The sequence below is a fragment of the Eucalyptus grandis genome, chromosome 5, assembly GCF_016545825.1.
Source record: "Eucalyptus grandis isolate ANBG69807.140 chromosome 5, ASM1654582v1, whole genome shotgun sequence".
Classification (NCBI taxonomy): Eukaryota; Viridiplantae; Streptophyta; class Magnoliopsida; order Myrtales; family Myrtaceae; genus Eucalyptus; species Eucalyptus grandis.
The window spans coordinates 60,330,129-60,354,749 of record NC_052616.1 but is presented as its reverse complement, the minus strand read 5'-3'; the positions used below and the strand labels follow the sequence as shown (position 1 = coordinate 60,354,749).

Below are 24,621 nucleotides of genomic sequence, written 5' to 3'. Positions count from 1 at the left end.
TCTATTTAAACATGCAATTATATTCAATTTGAAGCCGCCACTAATCAATTAGGGTTGATTAGAAACCCAAATAAAGTATGAGAGAATACTTTATTTTTACGAACCAGAGATTCAATACGTCCGGGGACATGATTACGCTAAATTAGTCTAACGCATTTTCGGTACATTTTATTTTAATTTCAAAAATATTTAGCAAACAATGTTAATTAATTTTAACCTAAACTACTAACATGCAAATGGTGGTCATGTGGGTGCACAATCAATAAAATAACATTCAATGAAAAATGCTAATAAAAATGCATGCCCTAAACATGATTTCTAAATGACAAGACAACTAATTTTTCTTTTTTTCTTTTTAAAAAAAAGTTAATTATATGCAATCTTAATCTAAATTTAATATGCATGGATTTATTTTAATGACATACAAGATGCAATTCATATGGAATGACTTAAACTTATCACTATATGTATGCAATCTAATTTATATAATCCTAAATATGTATGTGCTACGTGATATGGGATGAATGACATGGTAAATCTATATACATGTTGTTTTATGATTTTTATGATTTTTTTATACATATATGCAACCTACACTAAACAATGATGACATAAAATGAGATTAATTATGAACTAACTTATTAGCTAACTAAACGGCTTTTGTGTTTCTTTCTTTCTCTTTTTTTTTTTAAATGACAATAATTCTTATTAAAGAAAGCGACATAATGATGCAATGTTAATCTTAGGCCTTTTATTAAAAAGAAAACTACATGATGGTAATATTAAAACATTAATCTATGACCAACTAACTAGAGTGCAACATGTGGTGTGATTTATATGACCTAAATAACATTTTTTTTATTCTCTTTTTTGTTTTATTAAAGAAAAATTAACCTAATTTTATATGAATCTAAAAAAATAAAATGCATTGCTTTAAACATGAAATGTTTATGGACCTAAGTACTTAAATTCAAGATATGACACATGATATGATATGCGATGTGCAAATAACACACCAAAATATGTCCTATTAAAAAATTCATCAATGACATTATTTCAATGATGCAAAGCAATTCATGAATTTGTCATAAACAAGTCGAAATAATCAAAAATCTAACCCGACGTCTCGCGGCTCAATAATTTTTATTATCATGACTTAATATGACAAATTTTCCAATTGGATAATAAATCAAAACAAATCAAGTTAGAATAAAAATAATAAGTAAATAAGAAAAACTATGAAACCAAGTACCTAAAAATTTACCTAGTCTAACTCACGGTGGACTTGAAGAAATGGCGAGGAACGTGTAATGGCTGAACTGCGATGGTGGCTCGCCAAGGGTGATCGGTCATGGTGATCGGAGCTGGGGTGGTCGTCGGAGCTCGGCGAGGTTCGGCAAGAACCGGACTGCAGCAAAACAAGAGGCAGCAGATGGTTCTGTTCGGGCGTGGAGCCGGCGTCGGTTGTTGCAGAGGTGGGGATGCGGCTTCGGCGAGAAAGAGGCTCCAACGCGGTGGTGAGCGACGGGCTGAACTCGGCGACGGCGGGGACGCGAGCTGTGGTAGCGGCGGCGGTGCTGCGGATGTGCGAGCAGAGGGCTGATCACGATGAAGCAGGCTTCGGATGCTGGTGCAGGCGTGGCAGCAGGGCTTCGGTGCGGCGGTTTCGCTCAGAGGGGAGTGACTCGGACCGACGTGCAGAGATGGTGGGCCGCGGAGGCGGGTCGCGGATGGGCAGGGCCGGCGTTGGGCGAGTGCCACCGCAGCGAAAGGGCGAGCAGCAGCGGCCGGCGGAGGCGGAACCAGCGAGAGGTGTGGCGGCGCTCGGCGATGGGCAATAGGCACGGTGGCGGAGCTCGGGCTGAAGGCGGCGGTGGTTGCGTGCGTGGAGGCGTCGGTGACGGATGGATCGTGGAGGCGGCTGTTGCAAGCGTCGGGCGTTGGGCGGATGCGAAGGTGATGGCGTCGCACTCCGGCGGAGGGTGCGGTCGTTGGACGCCATGCGATGGTGTGGGTGGTGAGACGAACATAAGTGCCGCGCGGTGGCTGGCGAAACAGAAGTCCGGTTGCTGGTGTACCGGCGAGGAGCAGCAAGGGGCGTGATCGATCGGGCAGCAAGTCTACAGGAAGATGATGAACAGTAAATGTCCCATCATTTTGTACTTTCTTTTGCTTTTTGCCCCCACTCTCTCTCACGCTACCTCCCTTTCTCGCCCCGTACGCTTTCCTTTTCCCCGGAGAAACAAAGCTTTCCTTCCTTTTTCTCTCTTTTTACTTTTCTATTTTTCTTTTCTTCCCTCAAAAACTCAAACTCTCTTCTCTGTTTTCTCTCTTTTCACTTTTCAAAAAAAATTTGACGAAAAGAAGCCCTTGATTCCGAAACCTCGCATTGCTTTTTATAGAAGAATCACTCGACTTTGTTTTTGCAGGTGAAGATTTGCACATATTTGCTCAACCGCTCAACAAAATAGTGGCTCCAAAATTCAACTGTTGAATTCTTTTAAATTCATTTTTTTTTCAAAATTTCCCTCTTAATCAAAGATTATCTTCTAATTCTATTTTCTAAAATTAAATGAGGTGTCAACAGCCGCTTAGGACTTAAAGCCAACCTGAAGGTTTGCAGTCATCTAGCATAATCGGGTATCATCTCGCCCCATTGAGCATGGCATCCCATTGACTTGGGGGAATTCTTGTAAGGAGCTTCGTTTTGAATTCCATCCTTGAGTAGCATCCCGTTGACTTGGGGGCATCCGAACTTAATCGGGTATCGTTCAACGCAAAACACATCAGGACGGGTTCACACCCCGCGTAAAACACATTAGGGTCTTTATATGACCACACGAGCACATCATCACGCATGTCCATTGTTATCTTTCTCATTAGCCAAGTTTGAATGCCTCAATGGCGTGCCAAGTGAAGTGTGTCTCATGATCTATTGAAAATACATCAATAAAATATGTTGAGCATGAAACGAGAATCTATGGCTTGACCCGTTACGTTGAGCACTAGCCTAAGTCTAAATCGGATTAGAAACGATATGCTTTAATATTGCACCGAGACCAAGAGAAGACCGATCTGACATGACATGATCACCGACCTAGTACCAAACTTAGCTCGGAAATGATTTATCTCAATATCGCCCCAAGAATAAGAAAGGACCGGCCCATCATGACATGATTACCAATCTAGTACTGGACTTGGTTCGGGAACGATACGTCTCAATATCACCGATCCCAAGAAAGAGACTTGACCTAACGTGCTTCTTTACACGTTCAATAATCATCGTATATCTTGTCTCTAAGGCTCGAAGTGTTCTCACACATTGATCGTGTACAATGAACATAACATATGTATAACAATGAACACATATAATACATTGCCATCATAATCTATCCAAGGCTTATTTAAATGACATAGTTAACACGTATAACTCATATGACATGTCAAACACATACAACACATAATACACATCTAACACATAAAGCATATCTGACATTTAATGCATAAATAACCCATATAGCACATATTACACATATAACTCATAATCCATATAACATGCTTAACGTATAATCCGTACTTGATAAAACACGTATCTCACATAATAGTATGACATCCTACTAAGGCACATTGAAATGACGTACCATTACAATGTAACTTATCCCTTTATTATTGCATCTTATTATTCACATATTATAATAGCATATTCCCCAGCATGATAACTTATCGTCCTAAGCTCGATTGCTTATCACCCATGATCTGATAACCTATCGCTTTGAAACTTGATAACCTATCTAAGCCCAATAATCACTTACCATGCAACATCCACTTATCACATCAATAAATCATCATTTAATCTTAATCTCATCCTAAACTACTTCCAAAATGCAACAGAAACCTAATTAAGGGCTCGAAAGCTACTCACACCCAAGTCCAAGCTTTAAAAAGTGTCGAGGGAGGAGCGGCAAGGCCGGATAGTGGCTATGGCTACTGGACCAACACCTAACAGCTCACAAGGAAGGCTGGTCAGTAGCTTGGGCGGCTGCATGGTGGTCGGCTAGGCAGTGGATGGCATCCGAACTTCGCGAGCGACCAAACTATGAGAGGAAGGAGGGAGGGAGAGCTGCGGCAAGGCTGGACAGCAGCCTTCTTGTCTCCAAAACTCCAACTTGGCAACGAGAATAATGGTGTGAAGGGTGGTTTACGAGTGGTGGTTGTGGTGGTCGATTACTAATGAGTCTAGAGAAGAAAATGAGAGAGAAATGGGTATGAAATGAGAAAAGAGGATAAGAGAAATTCATCCAAAGGGTAGGGGGAGAGAGAGAATGAGAGAAAATGAGGGAAGAGAGAGAGAAAGAATTGTTGTGAGAACCAAAGGGAATGAGAGGAGAGAGAGGAAGAGGATAAAATCTTGTCATTAATGCTCATCCCGTCACCAATCCTTGAATCACTCTCAACTAAGCAAAGGAAAGCTTCTTGAAGAAGAAAAATCAAAGCCATTAATAAAGAGAAATGCAATTGAGAGCTCGGAGGGGTAGACTAGGCTTTAGGGTGTCATTTCCATCTCCTCTCTCATGCACATGGGCGCCCTTCCTCCTTGCCATTCCATCTATACCATTTTGTCCTTAGTTGAATAAGAGGGCAATTCGGTCATTTTATCGAGATTGCGCACTATTCACGTACTTGAGTGCAATAAATGCTAAGATCTTGCAATGATAGCTCCAAATTTGGGAAGCAATGATTGATCTCAACCATGCAATTGCCTAAGCTTGTCCTTCAAGCGTGGACATGTGGTCCTCTCCTTCCAATGTGAAGAACAATTTTGAGTAATTTTCAAAACAAATGTCATTGCCTTAACAAACAGATTCGAAAAATTATAAAAATTTAATATGTTGTAGAGAATACTTTAAATAAAATTTTTATAGAGTAATGTAAGACTAATTCGTTTTGTATAAAGAGCAGAAAATTACCAAAAGTAACCCAAAATCTCATCCATTGAACAGTTCCAATGATCGTAGAAGAAAACCCATTTTGACATCCAAATCTTCATAAAACACATTGAAATTTTAGTATGTTGTAGATATAAATTTTTTCTATAACTTTTTTGAAGGAAATATGTTCATATTTCAAAGGAAAAAATTTATAGAAAATCAAGAAGACAAATAGGTCACCATTTTTACTACACTGGGTAATTTTCACACGGTAAAGAACAGACTTTCGTACCAACCATTTGAGATCAGAAAAATCTGAAAATAAAATATGTTATATATCAAGATGTTTTGAACAACTTTTATAAAGAAAGTTTTGCGAGATTAAAACCAGAGAAAGCTCTATGAAATTGGAAAGTAGTGAAGGTCCAGCAGTACGCACACTATTCAAGCACATAGAGCTTGGGTTTGGGCTTGACTCATCCAATTTGGGCCTAACTTGGGCGTGAAGCCCATTGGGCTTCCAATTTCTGGCCCAATTTCACTCATTCAAAAATTCAAGGTTTATCGATAATGAAAGAATTTGATGAAGCAATGTCCAACAGTGGTCACTTAATCCTCTAAAGTCCAATATCCTTAACTAGACTAGAATTTGTGGTTTAAATCTATCAAATGCAACTTAGCATGATTAAAACCAACGGGCATCCTTTAGGGGTTTCGCGAGTTCGACCATGGTTGATTCGATATCAATCCACGCTTGAGTTTTTTCAATTTATGGATGATCCTTAGTTGTTATGCAACCGTGAGGGGTCAATTGCTCGCTTTGAAGTACATGATCATTTGGAATTGGTTTAGGGTCATTCGTAATTAATATAGTAATCGGGTGGAATCACTCATAATCCAATTATATACTATTATTGAATTGATCTATAACCATTCCTAGATTGGTCTGAAATGGCTTAAGATTGTCTCCCATCGATCCTTATGGTCGAATCGTCAATCCATGGTTAAGTTCTCTAGTCATGTGCATCGAAATCCCAAATTGTATTTCCCAATAGGTTTAACACTCTTGAATGGTTCATGAACCAACTTAAAGTCTAACTCTACTAATTGCACATTGATAGAAGTAAACCTCTTATCGTATTTTGAATAGGGTTGAATTTTAAGGATGTCACAATTAACACATCAAAGCAGTAATTTAAATAGCAGATTTACGGTTGATGTCACCATCATGCAATGTTAATTTGGGGGGTAAGTACACTATCTGTGACATCCCGATTTTCTGATTCTATTTTCAATAAATTGAGACGGGCATTTCGTTGGCATGCATATAGTTCTTTTCCTTGAGTTGGCCACTCATGTGGAAACTAGTCTATCGGGTGAAGCTGTTAAGAGTTTCTAATGCATCAGACTCGAGAATTTGACTAGGAAGCGACCTTTTGACCGAGCTAGTCTGCAAGGGTCATTACGGCACAATTAAAATCGATTAAAGATCGGAGATAGGTCGACTCGATAGAAGCATGCGATCAAGTGTGGGTGATTCCACCAGATCGCACAATTCGTGTCGATCGGCACTGGACCGACTTTTCTATTGATTTGGTACCCTGTGTTCGTATTTGAAACCTTGAGATTACCCCGACAATCGAAAGTCGCCAATGTTTAAAAGATGTACATTGTGGCTTGAGATAATCAACCACAGGTCAAATGCATGAAAATTTCTAAAGGCTACCCGGTAGGTTGGGCCGCGCTAGTATCGTGCCAAAGTGAAATTAACCGTGGAATTGAGATCGAATTCAGAAATTGAAAGTCTGGGTGTGTCGCAAATCGTTTTAGAATCATTAATTCATCTTCGGAAGATTTTTCATATAAGCCGAGTTTTTCGGCAAATTAATCAAGGTATGGCTAATTTGGCTCGAGAAATTAGTAGGCCGCTTTTGGTCGCGCTTTTGGGACTTAAGTTGGTTCTATGATCAAGTGAAGATGTGAATTGAAGTGTGGTGACATTGGATTTATTTTATGGACTTCAATTTGATTCAATTAGAAGAGAATTGATGAGATTTGAAGAAATTGGATGTACAAGATTTTATGCCCGGCGGAAAAATAAATTGCAACCATTGGAAGAGGTTGTGGAGGATTGGGTGAGTGGAGTGTGATGTCATCCATGAGGTCATGAGGTGGGCCATTTTGGTTGGATTAAAGAAAAAGGAAAAGAAAAGGGAATGGTCCCATCTTTCTCTCTCCTCCTTCTCTCTCCTCCCTCTCTTCTCCCTTCTCTCCCGTGCGACTCCTCCATCTTCTTCTTCTTGCTGCTCGACGGAACCGAGCAGACCAACGGAGCCGAAGAAGTCGCACGCCTCCGCCGTTCACCGTCGCCGCCGCGCACCGCAGCCGAAGTCGCCGTCGCCACTCGTCGCAGCTCCGCCCGTCTCTGCCTCTTGCCGCCATCGTCCCTGCTTCAGCCAAGTTCCAGCAGCCATTTCAGATCTGGTGGAGCTCCGCCGGAGCCGTCCAGCCCACCTCCGGCCACCGTGAGGCCCCGCCGTTGGCCGTGCAGCACCGCCGCAGCTCCTCCGCCCGTTTCCGACCTAAGCCGGCGCTGGATCTGCTCCCTCTCGGCCCCAAGCAGAATCTGGAAAAATGGGTATGGCAGCGGGTGTTTGGCCCGTTTTGGCCGCCTTCCCGAGCCCGGATGCTCGGCCCGCTTTGAGAAAAGTCGATCCTCGCGTCGCCCTCATCGTTTTGGTCCGCTCGGCTCGTTAATCTGGTGAGTTTAGCTCACTAAACCTCGCTTAGAGGGTTAATTATGCTTAGGGAGGTTTAGTTTATGTTAAGCATTATTAGGTTGTTAGTTTAGGTTAATTAAGAGTAGATTTGATTGAGGTTGTGGTTTAATTTAAAGTGTGCTTAATTAAGGGTAAGTAGGTTTATTTAAAATAAGCCTTGATTTGACATAAATGAATTTACTTTTGATTTATTTAAATGTCTCGAAATTATTATATAATTTAATAATATATTTTATTCGAAATTAATAAAATATTATTATTTAATTATTTTCGGAATAAATTAAATTATTTGTTAAATTCCGAAAATTTTGTCGAGACCTTAAATTCTCAGAATTTCGTGCCGGTCGTTGCTGTGTAGTCGGATTTTGAAATTGATGATTGGATATTATAAATTGAGTGTGGATTTCGAAAACTATGGATATTATTATTTAATTAATTTTCGGAATAAATTTAATTATCTATTAAATTCCGAGAATTTTCATTGGGACCTTATTTGCTCAGAATTTCGTGCCGATCGTTGTTATGCTTGTAGAATTTGAAATTGATGATTGGTTGTGGCGAATTGAATGTGATTTCGATTTATGAGGATTCTTTATAAAATCCTAAGTGTAGAAATTTATGGGAGATTGGCCGTGATTGACCACCTATTAGAGGTCGTGCCCGATGAGGCCGTGAAATACCACCTATTAGAGGTCGTGCCCAGTGTGGCCGTGATAAACCACCTATGAGAGGTCGTGCCCAGTGAAGCCGTGATAAACCACCTATTAGAGGTCGTGCCCAGTGAGGCCGTGATGAACCACCTATGAGAGGTCGTGCCCAGTGAGGCCGTGATGAACCACCTATGAGAGGTCGTGCCCAGTGAGGCCGTGATGAACCACCTATTAGAGGTCGTGCCCAGTGAGGCCGTGATATGCCACCTATTAGAGGTCGCGCCCAGTGGGGCCGTGATATGCCACCTGATAGAGGTCGCGCCCAGTGGGGCCGTGATATGCCACCTATTAGAGGTCGCGCCCAGTGGGGCCGTGAATTGCCACCTGATAAAGGTCGCGCCGAGTGGGGCCGTGATGCCACTTATTCTAATTTTGCCGAATAGGGTCGTGATTGAGAGCAATGATTGATTTGCTAGAATGACATGTAATCGGCCGAGTCGATTGATCACTGAGACGATCCAAGTGGTTGAATTGTTTGATAATGTGATTGTGCCATGGTTGTTTGGTTATCATAATTGTACGTGGTTGATTTATATAAATTGTGCTAACCCGGATGAAGGCCGAGGCGAGGTAAGTCCCTCGTGTGATGTGGCTAGGCCACCCGGGGCGTATTTTCTTTCTAATAGGGGTTTAAGGGGTTGAACTTGCTGAGACATCGTCTCATCCCGGTTGTGGGATTAAAATTTCAGGTCCCCGATGGATGGAGTGGCCAGATAGCTTTGGTTGGCCTTGAGGAGTTGCAGAGGTGAAGTCATAAGGGTTGGAGAGCGTGTCCTGCTAGTTGGTTGTAGGATAGTTCCCCTTTTGTCGAGCTGGTCTATTTTGTAGAAAGTCCAGTGTTGTATTTAAACCCTTTGTGTTTGTAAATGAGTGTTTGGTATTGTGATTGATTGCCTGCTTTTCTATCCCAAGTTAAATGTTGTCAGGGGATTTGTTTCGTTTCCGCATGCGTAAATAAATGAATGGGTCGGCGACATATCCTAGGATGTCGCATTTTTGATCGACCGTAGTGGGATGTGCGCGCGCTCGGGGTTCGGGGCGTGACACTATCAATGCCAAAAGTTGTGTACGGCACTCATTTTAGTATCAAAAGTTTATTTTGGATCACTTAAGTGCCAACAAATTTGAAAAACAATCATTTCAGTGCCAATGCCAATCAAATGGCCGAAAATCCGACGTGGCACTTTTTTTTATTAATTTTTGAAGTTGACGTGGCTCGTCGGAGAGTACAGTCAGCATCCAAATAACAAAATAATGCCGTTTGGTGTCTTTCCCCCAACTTAGAACCCTAAATTCCCAAATTGAGAGAGAGAGAGAGAGAGAGAGAGAGAGAGAGAGAAGGCATGTCATCTTCTTCCCCAAAGAACAACACTAGCAACGGCACCAGCAACGGCACTAGCAGTAGTAGCAGCAACACACCAGCAACGGCACCTTCGACCCCTTTTCTTCCTCCTCTTCCTCCGCCCTCACCTCCTATTCTTCCTGCCACTTCTTGCTTGAGCAACAATCTCAGTATTTCCTCGCTCACCTAGTTGAGCAACTACAATAGTGGCTGAGCGATAGTGGCCGAGCCACGAATGACAAAAAAACCCTAATTTCAATCCCCATATGAGCTATATGGCATCATTTTTGTGAGGATGTTCATGTATGACGGCAAAACGACGTTGTTTCTTGAGGAGGATGGAAAATGATGTCATTTAAAATTTACCACAACTTTTTTTTTTAAATATAAAAGCCATGTAATTAATCTAGTTGGAATCTCTTGCCGGTGGCACCAAAGTGATCGTTTTTTCTCTGATTTGATCCTTAAGTGATCCGACGGAAAATTTTGACACCAAAGTGAGTGCCATACACAACTTTTGGCACTGATAGTATACTTACCCCATTAATTTGGAGACAAGTTCTTAGACTTATAAGTCGAAAACATTTTTAATAAAATCGGCCAAAAAGGCTGAAAAGGCGAGGCTTTTTGTGATAGTTAATTCACTTGCGATACTCATGATCACACCTATGCCATTGATGTGCCTTGGCCATGACTTGGTCATGCAGCCTCCACCACAATTAAGATCATGAATGAGCAACCTCAATCAACTAAAATGAGGTTTGCTTAGTTGCAACCTTTGTTAGAATTCCAAAGACATATAACATGAGGCTAAAGTCTTGACCAAGCTACGTCGACTTTGTCACGGAAGTGGTGGTCAGCCACTTCACCATCCTCTTTACTAGCTACTTTTTTCCTCAAATTTCGCATTCTTGTTAAAGATTAACCTTTCATAAAATCTTGGACCCTAGCAAGTCTTTAAACTACTACGTTTGAACTATGTGATGTAAAATTTGAGAGTATTCACTGGGTGAGGGGAAGAAAAATGTTCTTCCCAATTGGCAGCTGAGGTATGCAGGCACCGACACATTAAAATTCTGAATGCAGTCCTATTAGCTCGCTAGGATTACCTGGCAGGCAGGGCAGCCCTCAACAGAGCTCTTAGGCTCTTATATTATGGTGAGGTACAACCTTAACCATCGTCGATGATTCACAACACACATTAAGATTAAGGTTAAAATCTTACTTTAAAAAAAGATTCAGTTACTATATCAAGAAAACAAAATTATTTTATTTATGATATCCTCTTTCGTTTGTACAAGAGAATGCATATACAAACACACTTTTAAGTAAATGGCACGTGCCATCCTTGCTATTTTTGTCTTTGGATTTTTATTTTTTAAGGTACCTTATATTTTGAGATACTTTTAAGAATCTATGTTTGATGACTCTGACGATGGATCTAATAGTAATCCAAACAATGCCATTTATATGTGCATATTAGAAAGTCCAGCTCAAAAATTAAAATAAGATGGAGTAAGATCACATGTATATAAAGAGCATGGGTACCCAGTTGTCAAGCGATAAAGGACATTTTCAACAATGTGAATCAAGTAACTAGTTGTAAATCATCAATTGTACCAGCATTTAAGAGGGGATGTCAAAGTTTTCGGTAGCATGTAGCATGTAATGGTGGAGAGTTTGATCATTTTCTCCTGAATTTGGTAGCTACGGAAGCTATGTTACACTTTTTCTTTAAAGTGGCCATTTTCAAAACCGTTGACCCGGCATAGTCATTTTGAGAATAGTCTAATTATTCAAATCAAAACCCTATTGCTTTTTCTTCGATATATTTAATGCAAAATAATGGGTCTGCCAAGGAAAAAGACCTGACACCTACAACCACAGTTATTAGATTTATTTGGTGAGAATGGAATTGTCGCTAAGACACACATCCTAAATTGAAAAGAGAAAGGGGAAATTCTTATTTTATTTGGAAGGACCAAACCACTGCTTGTCGACAACATAAGACAATGGCGTCTCTCCATCAAATTACCACCAACACTCCGACCATAAGTAATGCATCTGTTAACGTAGTGAAGCCATCCTCAAACTGAGAAGAAGCTATCGACCATTGCGATCGTCACATCTTCTTGTGAAGCTCAATCAACCACAGGTTGTACACGCGCAGAACGTATTTTGGGGCATGGAACCCCGAGGCGCGTGCAAGGTCCGCGAATTCCCTCTGCGTCCGGGCCTTCCCGCTGGGGGTTGTCCTCAGCAAGTTCAAGTCCATCAAGAGCGTGGTCTGTGAGACATCGTCGGTCCCAGGATACTCCGGGGTCACTTCCTCCACGATCACCACTTTCCCCGTCGGCGGCAATGCCTCCCAGCAATTCTTGAGCACCTTCACGCAGAACTCATCATCCCCGCGATGGAGAACCGACTGTAAAATAAGTAGACTACTTAAAACATCGTACTTACTTGGTTTTCACAATACTAGAACCTCTCGTGTCTCTCTTATAATTTTCGTTAAACGAATCAATTAGCAGTCAAGCTGATTTCGAATAATTAGAAGATTCGATGGTACGGGGAAAAAAAAAATTAATTGACCTTCAGGAAATGGACATCCGCTTTAGGGACGGACTTTAGAATGTCTCCTCCAACATGCGTAATACCTGCAAATGAATAAATAATTGTGTAATCGCACTAAGGCGAAGACCGTTAACCCAGAAAAGGAAAAATTAAGGTTGCGTGAAACATGAAGTTGAGCGAGCTCTCATTACGGTTCGTATGCACACAAAACCTTCGATATCATTGGGATCGATTTTACCAGGAATGGGAGGAGCAGTTGCGATCACATGAGGCAAGTCGTAGTTGATGGCGCGGATGTGGGGATTCTTGGAGAGTATGGTTTTCAGGGTCTCGCCGATGCCACCGCCCACATTGACGACCGTCTTCGCCTTTGAAAACCCACGATAATGCTGAGCGATCTTGGGCATGTAAATCGCCGACCCGGTCCTCATCGACTTGTTGTACAGGTCGTTGAATCTCGGGTCCTGGCCCATGTAGTCGAACACGTTCATGCCGTGCCTGCGGGTGAAAGGATCTGCCCCTCCTTCCTTAACTGCATCTTTAAGGCAGTTCCTACAGAGCACGCAACACAAATTTAGCATCAGTGTGCTCTCTGGAGCAATCACGTCCATAAAATAACATCGAAATCGCTCCTTGAGGATCCAGAAAATTTTACATGTACCCCTTCCTTTTTACGGTTGATCTATTGAAATCGGGTTTTCCGATTCTATTTTACGACCAAGAGAGCAACTAACGGGTGGGTAAAAATTCGTGGGTTATAGACACACAAACCAGCATTCCAGGAGAGTCTTTTCTTGGAGTAGCATATGAGTTGGTAAAGTAGAAGCTCCATTCTGGTCCAAAAAGAACTTGCTCCGAGGCCCGAGGCCGTAGAGCCTCTGGGGGCGGCCTTCTTTATCCTCCACGAGAGTGCACGATAAGATGGAGTAACTCGCAAGGAGCCGCAGCATCCGGTCGATCGTGTCCGGTGCGGCCGGGTTGTCGATAGAGAGGCGGGCCACGATGTCCAACGGAGAGAGCTGGTCACCCTTGGCCAGCAATTCAAGAATCCCCAGCTCATGGACGCCTTTCAAGACCATGGGAACAAAAGCCATTGAGGGGACCTCAAAGGCATTCAAAATTTCTTCATCTTCATGGGAAGTTGTAATGACTGGGGCTTCCTTCGAACTCATGTTTTTTTTTATATTTTTTCTTCCGACTGTCTTTTCTTTTGGCTTTCTGCTAATCGAAGATGCTGGTATGATGTGGTAGTGCAATTTTGCCTTTTCATTTATAGAGCACGCTTGGAGAACTTGGAGGGCACTATTATAACACTTTTTTGTTTTTCTATAAATTCGGTTGAAGTTGGTCCTTTTTTTCCAGAAGTGTTTAGCCCTAGACATATATGCCAAATGTGGGAAGAGTGTTAAAAAAGTTATAAACCTTTTCATTTGATACTAATTTAGTCATTTCCGATTAATTTTGACCAGATTTGCTGACTGGGCGTTGGCCAGCTGATATGGCCTAATTAGCACTAATGTGAACAACTTTTAATAATATTTGAATATTTTTAAATTTTTCTTTTTCTTTTTCTTTTTTCCTTCTCCTCCCTCTAGTTGGTCCTCGGACCTTGGCAGCCAACTAGAGGCAACAACCGAGAAGTTTGACCTCACCGACCTTTGGCGAGACTCAAGCCCTCCCCAGTGGCCGTGAGGATGACCTCGCGCTAGACGGCGAGGCTTGCCCTCGCTGAATCTAGCGAGGTTGAGCCTCACCCAACCTCTGTCATGGCTATCTCAAGGCTACCATGAGGGCAGCCTTGCGCCAAGCTAGCAAGGAGGTTTGACCCTCGCCAGATCTGGCAAGATTGAGCATTGCCCAGCCCCTTGCAAGGCTAGCTCGAGGCCGCCGGTAAGGCTTGACCCTCACTAGCCCGACGCGAGTCTGCCCTCATTGCCCTTGCTAGTGACCAACAAGACTCGCCAGAGGTCAGCAAGGTCGACTTGGACCTTGTCGGCCGTCACCTCTGGCCAATCGCCGAGGTTAGGCAATTGATTGGAGGAAGGAGTAGGAGAAGGAAAAAGAAAAAGAAAAGAAAAAGAAAAGGATAAAAAGAAAATAAATAGTTATAAAATATTAAAACATTATTAAAAATTGTCCACATTAGCATCGATTTTACCATGTCAGCCGATCGGCGTCTAGTTAGCAATCCAACCAAAATTAGTAGAAAATGACTGAATTTGCACCGAGTAAAAAAAATTTGGACTAAATCGACACCAAGAAAATGTTTAAAATACTTACCCAAAAAAAAATGTTTAAAACTAAATTGGCATAAATACAAAAGATTTATAACTTTTTTAATACGTATACCACCCAATTGCACTTGTTAACGTAAGCTATGCAAGGCTAGAGTTACTTTGGAGGCGTGAAGTAGCCGCCCTAGATGTATAGGAAAAGATACACCTGCTAACTTTTTGATGCAATTTTGTACCAACAATTCTTCTCGTGTCATATTTATCTTGCTACGTTGAAATAAGAGTATAATATGAATATGACTAACTCGAACATAATAATTTATCGTGTCACACGGCATACTTAATATAAGAAATCATACTTCACAACATGACTAAACAATTATCAAACATATCACCATATCAAATATTGATAATACATAATACATTAACCTATCTACAAGTCTATGTTGTATAAGTAAACATGAAAAACACGTTCAACACAATAGCTTATGTTTACACGCTCTTAGATGATATAACTACTATTATGTAACATCAATCAAAAGTGTATTATCGAGTTACTACTTATGTTAAACGACTTTCGTGTGAAAGTTAGTTTTTCATCATTATTTATTCTATTTGACATGGGTGTTTTTTTTTTATAAACTCTATAAGCTAAAAAAAAAAAAAATCTTCAAATACAAATATTAAATGTCTTTAATTGAGTCGCGTTGAAAAAAATTAATATCCTAAACAGTTAACTTAAGCGCGCCTATACATTTCTAAATGACTTAAATGGGTCAATCCATGTAAAACGTGATATTAATTGTTTTTGTTGTTATGAGGACATTATCACATGTTTCGTTCCGTGACCGCCCTCACCTATAGAACCTTGTAGCCGTCATTTAACAACCAAGATAACCTACTTGTCCCCAACTTGAATTGCCTATGGCGCCGCCCAAATCTTCTCATCAAATATATAATTATATAAATATCCCCATTCTTCGAATGAAGTCTCACATTTATGGTGTCAGACTAGGGCCCCCTAGATAACTTATGCGCGCCTATACATTTCTAAATGACTTAATTGGGTTAATCCATGTAAAACGTGATTTTAATTGTTTTTGTTGTTATGAGGACATTATCACATGTTTCGTTCCGTGACCGCCCTCACCTATAGAACCTTGTAGCCGTCATTCAACAACCAAAGATAACCTACTTGTCCCCAACCTGAATTGCCTATGGCGCCACCCGAATCTTCTCATCAAATATATAATTATATAAATATCCCCATATGTCGAATGAAGTCTCACATTTATGGTGTCAGACTAGGGCCCCCTAGATTAGGTTAGGTGGGAAAACATAGTTGATTTTGAACAAGGATCGTTCTTGTCAAAAAAAAAAAAAAAAAAGAACAAGGATCGTTCACAGCCAAAGAAATCGCTCCTACATGTGACAAGTGAACTTTCTTTTACATTTTTGTTTTTCTTTCACTAATCCTAATCTCATGGCACACGCACTTTGACTAGTATTTAACTCGCGAGGTTTATGACATAAGTTCGGTTATAATCTTTTTATATTTTTCAAATTTCGACGTTGATGAGAATTAAAGAAAAAATACTTTTGCTTTAAGTGGAAACAAACTAGCTCGAAAGGTAACCACCAACCATGGTGGCTCTGCTGGGTAGGCTCCTGCCTTTGGTTAGGTGTTCGAAACCCCTGCAACGCTGCAACTTGCGTTGCAGGGAGACTGACAGACCATTAGGTGTATTACGCGTGGCACCCTGGTGGTGGGTCCTGGGCTAGCGTCACCTGGGGGTTTACGTGACGGCTGTCGGCCAAAACGGTTTCTCCGACAAAAAAAAAAAAAAAAAAAAAAAAGGTCAAAAGGTAGGATTATGTAGATTATCAAGCTTGCAGATAGATTCAATCTAAAATTAGATTAAATGGCAAAAAGGGGAAAATCAAAGAGGTATATATAAATATTTTGACTAGATTGATTTTCTTAACACTCAAACAATTTAATCCACATATAACAAACAAGGATTCTGCCATATCATGTTGGGTTGACCATCTCAAAGTTATATTGAATGGTTAGATTGTGATTTTGAATAACAGATGTGTCACATCCGTATCAATTACTCGTGTACAACTTGACTTTCGATAATTAAGTGGATTCCTGGGATTAAAAATTAGGGTTGCTATGAGAAATCGTTTCTTTCTCGATTGCTCAAGAAGGTGCAATACACCTGCTCAGTGGTTACAAGAACGGCCGAGAAGTGAACAGTAACAGATAAATTATTCATTTGACATCCTGCTGGAGAACATATTTCACAATCATTGGCTTTTATTTCATAATATTTAAAGTGTATTATTTGTGGCTTAGCAACTTGCAAGTAGCTAGAATAATCTTAATGCAGAGAACTTTTAATTTATTATAGAAATTAAGGTTCTTTTTCGCATTTGGTGGTACTTGTCTATTCCAAGTATTTCTAGTTTTCTTTCCACTATTACACGTTACTTATCTTGTCATTTCTGTAGAGACGTTCTAAGATTAAACATGGTTTAAAAGAAGAAAGAATCTAAAAAATTTACAAAAGAGGGGATAAAAAAATGAGAAAGGTGGCATCACGCCGCCATCAATCCATAACTGCCAACCTCACCCGTTATAGCTGCTTGGCAATTATATAACTAATCGACGTATGTTATATCATTAGGAAGTCATAATTTCCAAATTTTGCGAATATAAACAATTTATTTTCTATAATATGGGCTTCTTTTTTTTGTCAGTCCTACTCTATTCCTACTCTACACTCATCACTCTCAGACTTTTGCCCTGCCTCTTGCGGGGTGTGGGAGTCGAAACCCACTCCTGAAACTTACGTGTCCCCACCCCATCCCTCCCTGAGAATGTGGGGATTTGAACCCCTCACCTCTCCCTTCCATATTAGAAGGGTGACTACTGGGGCGAATCCCAGTGGTTTAATATGGGCTTATTTGAATGCAACTAAAATATTTCCATGGGTTTGAATGATGTGCATTTACTTTCATTTTTTGTAATAACAACTTAGAGTCCAATCGTAATTAGCCACCTACTTTGAGAGAATTAGCACAACAACTCACCGTCTTGGGCCCCCCACTTAAATTCAAGTTCCATACCGTAGGAATTGAATTCACAACCCTTGACTCCTAAGCTAAAAGCGTAAGAACGGCATTGTCACTAGGTCAATTCTGTGGTGGGCTATCTATTTTCATCTTTCAAACTTGAATGTAAATTTTCGCCACACATAAATAATGATGATCATATTGTCTTGCCGGCGTTGGAACCATACAGCAATTTTCGGCATTTGATCATTTCGATCTCTGTTAATATCTCATGGTCGTCCTTTATGTTTTTCCGGCTCTTCCAATTGCAGAGTCGGTGAGCGTAAGCGTTCTTGTATTTTTATTACAACAGAAACAATTGGATAATGAAGACCATTCGCATCAATGCGTACTAGGAAACAATTCTAGAAAAGTTGAAAGCATGACAAGAACAGTTTTATTTAATTGGAAATCAAAGTTGGACACAATACGACATAGGGTAAGGTAAGATCGATGCGGGAGAGGGTTTTCAAGCAAGTGAATTAGGCGATTTTATATAGCTCAAGCGCCCACATGTTGAGGACCTGGCAGCCCACTTTCGGGGAGCTGAACCCGGTCGCGTGGGCCACGACCTCGACTTCCCTCATCGTCCGATCTTTCCCTCCTGGAGGCAACGCCAGCATGACCATATCGGAAGTGAATGTGGCCCGGGTCACTAGGTCCGTCCCTGGGTATTCCGGGCTGACTGGGTCTATGACCACCACCTTGCCCGATGCCGGCAATGCCTTCCAGCATCTCTTCAGGAGCTGTATGACGAAATCATCCGCGAAACTATGGAATTGCCACTGCAAAAAAACAGCAAACAATCAAAATCAATTAAGACTCCCGATCGCCAATCTGTCCTAAACAAAATGCTCGTACATTGGAACTGTCTTAAGCTATGTCCGTTAATGCAAAATCAGTTGACATCAATTACAGAAATCATGTTCAAATAAATTATAAGCTACGTAATTTTGCACGTTTCTTTTCATTTCATTTCCGGGAGCTTGAGTACTAAACAGTTAATCCAAAGTAACCTTCGCTAAGAGGATGTCTCCTTTTGGGATGGGATCATCCACAAAGCTCCCTCCTACATGCTCCAAACCTGCCATAAAAAACTAGTTGTCTCATTTCGTCGTCATTGCTTCATAAGACATCCTTAGAAGGGCCAACTGTATATAGGCGACATAATTATAGGAAGAAGGCAATCAACAGGTATGGAGCAAACGAGGTGTTTTTAACATGAATTGAAATGAATTAGAAAGGTTTGATCCGTTGAGAGAATTAATCTATGCAGCATAATTTTCATTGAACTTTGTTTGTTTATGGAGGAAGAAGGAAATTTTAGTTCGAAAATCAATTACCGGGATGAGAAAGCCCATTTTTGACAACATGGGGTAGGTCGAAGTTTATGCCCCGGAGGTGGTGGTGCTTGGAGAGTATAAGCTTAAGGCATTCGCCAACACCGCCGCCAACGTCGACAACTGTTTTGGCATTCTCGAATCCAGGGTAAGTGTCCATGAATTTGCCCATGAAAATGGTAGACATACACTTCATGGCATTGTTGAAGTAGCTGTTGTACCTCGGGTCTGTCCCGGTGTAGTCAAAGAGGGTCGTACCGTTCGCCAGCTTGAAAGGGTCGCCTTCTCCCTCAATCACTGCATCTTTTAAGTAAAACCTGCAGAGCAAGCATTCATGTACAAACCCCAATTAATAACGTTTCCGTCTTGTGATAAAAAAGATCTTCACTCTCTAATATTGTCAATAATGCACAGACAGCTATATATATGTGAAGATGACTCATGTTGATGTGCTTGATGCATTTAATAGTCATCACATTACTTCTTCGAAATGTTTTACGGCATTCTCATATATTCAACAAAACTGAAATTTAACTTCAAGTATCAAGCTAATCAATTTTGCACGAAATGGGAACGGGATATTATTGCATGAACTTAACTAGCGAACATGGTGAGTCCCACATAATGTGACTGTCCGAATTCATTTATTTACGTACCATGATCTCAAGGAAACCTCGTCAAAGAGCATAAGCAACCAGGGCGCCATGCTAGCCCCTTCCTCATTCACGTAGTACTTGCTCAAGGGGCCCAGGCTATAAATCCTCTCAGGCCGCCCGGCTTTGTCCTGCGTGAGGGTGCACGAGAGGAAAGAGAAGCTGGCGAGCAAACGCAGGATGCGGTCGATGGCAACACCGGCATCAGGGTTCTTGATGGAGAGGCGGGACGCGATCTGAGTGGGCGAGAGCTGAGCAGAGCTCTCGGACAAGAGCTTGAGGATGCCGAGCTCGATGGTGGCCTTCAAGATCAGGGGAACGCACGAGATCATGTTTTGTTTGATAGCGGACAAGTACTCTTCGTCTTCTTGGGCGGTAGTGACCGCTAGGGTTTCGGCCGAACTCATGTTTCCTGAATTTTTTTCTTTCTCAGGTTCTTTTCAATTTTGCACAGTAGGAGAGATTGCGCTTTGTAGTGGGAAGTTGAGAGGACTAAGACGTTGTTTGAAAAGAGCGCAACGATGGAGCCGCTTTTATAAGGTAACTGATGAGCTGTGTGTCATGCTAGGTTTCACAGGTTCTTTATTTTTTCTATAGAAAAAATAGCCCTCATCACCCTACCATATTCCGAGATTTTACACACGGAAGAGTCACAGAGTACGAGATTCGGATGGATATGTACGGTTGTTACCCTTGAAAAATCATTAAAAGAACTCGCTTTCTGCTAAGGAGAGAACGGGTGGCATAGCTCTACATAAGTTTTAGTGAAATGCCAATACCTTACCAAAGAAAATAGGCTGCCTATTATACCCACCAGATCTTGTCCAATGTTGTAGTTATCATTATCATGCTATACCAAATACCGCTGATCTACGACGGAAAGATAGAAAGTATCGCAGCCACTGGATCAAATGCAAACCTCTCCTTTTCTTCCACCAACTACTCTAATGACACGTTCCTATGGGTTGGTACGATAATAGATTATATTGTCCTGCTTCAAGAGTATACCCTAAAAGTTTAGTAAGAAAGAAAATTATGTGCCCAAATTCTAGAAAATTGTTTGAACTATAACTGATAAGTAGTAGTTATTTAATTGTGTAGATTCTAGTTCTACATATATTTTGCTATCTTTAACAAACAATTGCTTTTTACCTCGTATTAGAATAAAGTTTGGTAAGCATAACTCCACGATTTCTCAGCATAGCGTTTAGCATTTTATGATTTTCTATTGACCCATAAATACATAGACACGCATATGTTTCAAACTAGATACGATTTAAATGATACTAAGCCAACTTTATGGGCGGTTGCATCTTATTCTTCACTTTCAGCATTTTCAATCTCTAGATGGTAACATTTGTACAATCTTATTCCCTTACAATGCACGTCGCGGGTGAATTGATCAATCACTATGGGGGAAAATTATCTAAAAAATCCTAAACCTATTTTGCAACCAGCATCCTATGTGATATGGTTAGATGAAAAAGGAAAGAAATAAAAGCAAAAGAAAAATTCGAAAATATCATTAAAATATTTTGAAAATTTTAAGAAAATATATAATTGTCCATTCCGGTGCTGACCTTGCCATATAAGATGGCTGACATCGACTAGACAATCAAGTCGGCAATTTCCAACCAAAATTGGCTAGAAAGACTAAATTGACAAATTGTTAAAATGTTCATGACTAGATTAGTAAATCATCAAAACATTTAGAACTAAATTAAAATAAGTATAAAGTTTGTGACCAAACTAGTGAGTTGCTGACATATTTGGCACTAGATTGGTAAAATTGAATTAACTGTCGTACAATAGGTTTATGATTTTTGAATAATTTTTCAATTCACTTGAGAACCTTAAATAGGTTAAGAACCTTGAAGAGCCTACAGACCTATATAAGGATATTCTCACATGTTTCGTTCCACAGCCACCCTCACCTATAGAACCTTGTAGCCGTCATTCAACAACCAAGATAACCTACTTGTCCCCAACCTGAATAGCCTCTAGATGGTAACATTTGCACAATCTCATTCCCTTACAATGCACGTAGCGGGTGAATTGATCAATCACTATGGGGAAAATTATCTAAAAAATCTTAAACCTATTGTACAACCAGCATCCTATGTGATTCGGTTAGATGAAAAGGGAAAGAAATAAAAGAAAAAGAAAAAATCGAAAATGTCAATAAAATATTTTGAAAATTTTAAGAAAATATATAATTGTCCATTCCGGGCTGACCTTGCCATATAAGATGGCTGACGTCGACTAGACAATCAAGTCGGCAATTTTCAACCAAAATTGGCTGGAAAGACTGAATTGACAAATTATTAAAATGTTCATGACTAGATTAGTAAATCATCAAAACATTTAGAACTAAACTAAGTATAAAGTTTGTGACTAAACTAGTGAGTTGCCTACATATTTGGCACTAGATTGGTAAAATTAAAAAGTTTAAAATTGAATTAACCGGCGTACAATAGGTTTATGATTTTTGAATAATTTTCCAATTCACTTGAGAACCTTAAACAGGTTAAGAACTTTGAATAGCCTACAGACATATATAAGGATATTCTCACATGTTTCGTTCCACAACCGCCCTCACCTATAGAACCTTGTAGCCGTCATTCAACAACCAAGATAACCTACTTGTCCCCAACCTGACTAGCCTATGGCGCTGCCCCTAATCTTCTCATCAAATATATAATTATATAAATATCCACATATGTCGAATGAAGTCTCACATTTATGGTGCCAAACTAGGGCCCCCTAGATTAGATTAAGTGGGAAAACATAGTTGATTTTGAACAAGGATCGTTCACAGCCAAAGAAATCGCTCCTACATGTGACAAGTCAACCTTCTTTTACATTTGTATTTTTCTTTCACTGATCCTAATCTCATGGTACACGCACTTTGACTATTATTTAACTCACGACGTTTATGACATAAGTTCAGTTATAATTTATTTATTTTTTAATTTCGACTATGACGAGAATTAAAGAAAAAATACTTTTGCTTTAAGTGGAAACAAACTAGCTCAAAAGGTAGGATTATGTAGATTGGCAAGCTTGCAGGAAGATTCAATATGAAATTAGATTAAAGGGCAAAAATTTGACCCAAAAAAAAAGAGATTAAAGGCCAAAAAGGGGAAAATCAAAGAGGTATATATAAATATTTTGACTAGACTGATTTTCTTAAAAACACTCAAACAATTTAATCCGCATATAACAAACAAGGATTTTGCTATATCATGCAGGTTTTGACCATCTCAAAGTTACATTGAATGGTTAGATCGTGATTTTGAATAACAGATGTGTCATGTCCATATCAATTACTCATGTATACGACTTGACTTTCAATAATTAAGTCAACTCCTGGGATTAAAAATTAGGGTTGCTATGAGAAATCATTTCTTTCTCGATTGCTCAAGAAGGTGCAATACATCTGTTCGGCGGTTACAAGAACGGCCGAGAAGTGAACAGTTCCAGATAATTATTCATTCGACATCTTGATAGCTCAAGCGCCCACATGTTGAGGACCTGGCAGCCCACTTTCGGGGAGCTGAACCCGGCCGCGTGGGCCACGACCTCGACTTCCCTCAGCGTCCGATCTTTCCCTCCTGGAGGCAATGCCAGCATGACCATATCGGAAGTGAACGTGGCCCGGGTCACTAGGTCCGTCCCTGGGTATTCCGGGCTGACTGGGTCTATGATCACCACCTTGCCCGATGCCGGCAACGCCTTCCAGCATTTCTTCAGGAGCTGTATGCCAAACTCGTCCGTGAAACTATGGAATTGCCACTGCAAAAAAACAGCAAACAATCAAAATCAATTAAGACTCCCGATCGCCAATCTGTCCTAAACAAAATGCTCGTACATTGGAACTGTCTTAAGCTATGTCCATTAATGCAAAATCAATTAAAATCAATTAGAGAAATCATGTTCAAATGAATTATAAGCTACGTAATTTTACACGTTTCTTTTCATCTCATTTCCGGGAGCTTGAGTGCTAAACAATTAATCCAAAGTAACTTCGTTAAGAGGATGTCTCCTTTTGGGATGGGATCATCCACAAAGCTCCCTCCTACATTCTCCAAACCTGCCATAAAAAACTAGTTGTCTCATTTCGTCGTCATTGCTTCATAAGACATCCTTAGAAGGGCCAACTGTATATAGGCGACATAATTATAGGAAGAAGGCAATCAACAGGTATGGAGCAAACGAGATGTTTTTAACATGAATTGAAATGAATTAGAAAGGTCCGATCCGTTGAGAGAATTAATCTATGCAGCATAATTTTCATTGAACTTTGTATGTTTATAGAGGAAGTAAGAAATTTTAGTTCGAAAATCAATTACCGGGATAAGAAAGCCCATTTTTGACAACATGAGGTAGATCGAAGTTTATGCCCTGGAGGTGGGGGTGCTTGGAGACTATAAACTTAATGTAGAATATTATTCTCATAAACAATTAATCAATTAAGAACAAACGGATCCATACATGATTGTAAAACACCGAGATCAATAAATATAGCGGAATTAAAGCGTACCTGTTTGAGCAATTGCTTTACTTGAAGAAAACTAGATCACTCTGATAATCAGGGATCTATTGGAATACCAGATCTTCCTCTTTATGACCTATTTCGGTATAGCAGCTTTCAATAGGATTAAAGCAACTGATAGGTATAACCTACCTTTTTATAGGCTAGAGAGGGGACCTAGCAAACCCTAATCAACAACTGGCCCTTCCTATTACGGGCTTCAGTCAAATACAATTGCCTACACTTTGCTGCTCAACTAGGCCCGTTAACAATAGATGTCAATACCCAATTCAATCAAATCATTTTAGGGTATAAAAAATATTAGAATATCTATTAACCCGATTATTTAAAATAGAAAATCAATTAATTAATGTAAGCCCATATTATAGGAAATTTCCAACATTCT

At 40.3% G+C, this 24,621-nt stretch overlaps 2 protein-coding genes and 1 long non-coding RNA gene across 3 annotated transcripts; all 3 read right to left on the bottom strand.

Annotated features, from left to right (window-relative positions):
- Positions 1–11,629: 11,629 nt before the first annotated feature.
- On the bottom strand, positions 11,630–13,593 carry LOC104445600 (caffeic acid 3-O-methyltransferase). The gene is made up of 4 exons (XM_010059503.3): positions 13,106–13,593; positions 12,573–12,886; positions 12,353–12,417; positions 11,630–12,185 (listed from the first exon to the last, which is right to left on the bottom strand). Exons 1-4 carry the CDS (start codon positions 13,504–13,506, stop codon positions 11,883–11,885), a joined length of 1,083 nt encoding a protein of 360 aa, XP_010057805.1. The 5' UTR covers positions 13,507–13,593; the 3' UTR covers positions 11,630–11,882.
- A 4,461-nt stretch (positions 13,594–18,054) lies between these two features.
- Positions 18,055–20,204, bottom strand: LOC104445601 (caffeic acid 3-O-methyltransferase). Its single transcript, XM_010059504.3, has 4 exons — positions 19,685–20,204; positions 19,032–19,345; positions 18,705–18,772; positions 18,055–18,473 (listed from the first exon to the last, which is right to left on the bottom strand). Exons 1-4 carry the CDS (start codon positions 20,086–20,088, stop codon positions 18,171–18,173), a joined length of 1,089 nt encoding a protein of 362 aa, XP_010057806.1. The 5' UTR covers positions 20,089–20,204; the 3' UTR covers positions 18,055–18,170.
- A 2,983-nt stretch (positions 20,205–23,187) lies between these two features.
- LOC104445602 lies at positions 23,188–24,566 on the bottom strand. Its single transcript, XR_001987968.2, has 2 exons — positions 23,649–24,566; positions 23,188–23,476 (listed from the first exon to the last, which is right to left on the bottom strand). It is a non-coding gene; the product is annotated as an uncharacterized LOC104445602 (long non-coding RNA).
- Between the last annotated feature and the right edge of the window lie 55 nt (positions 24,567–24,621).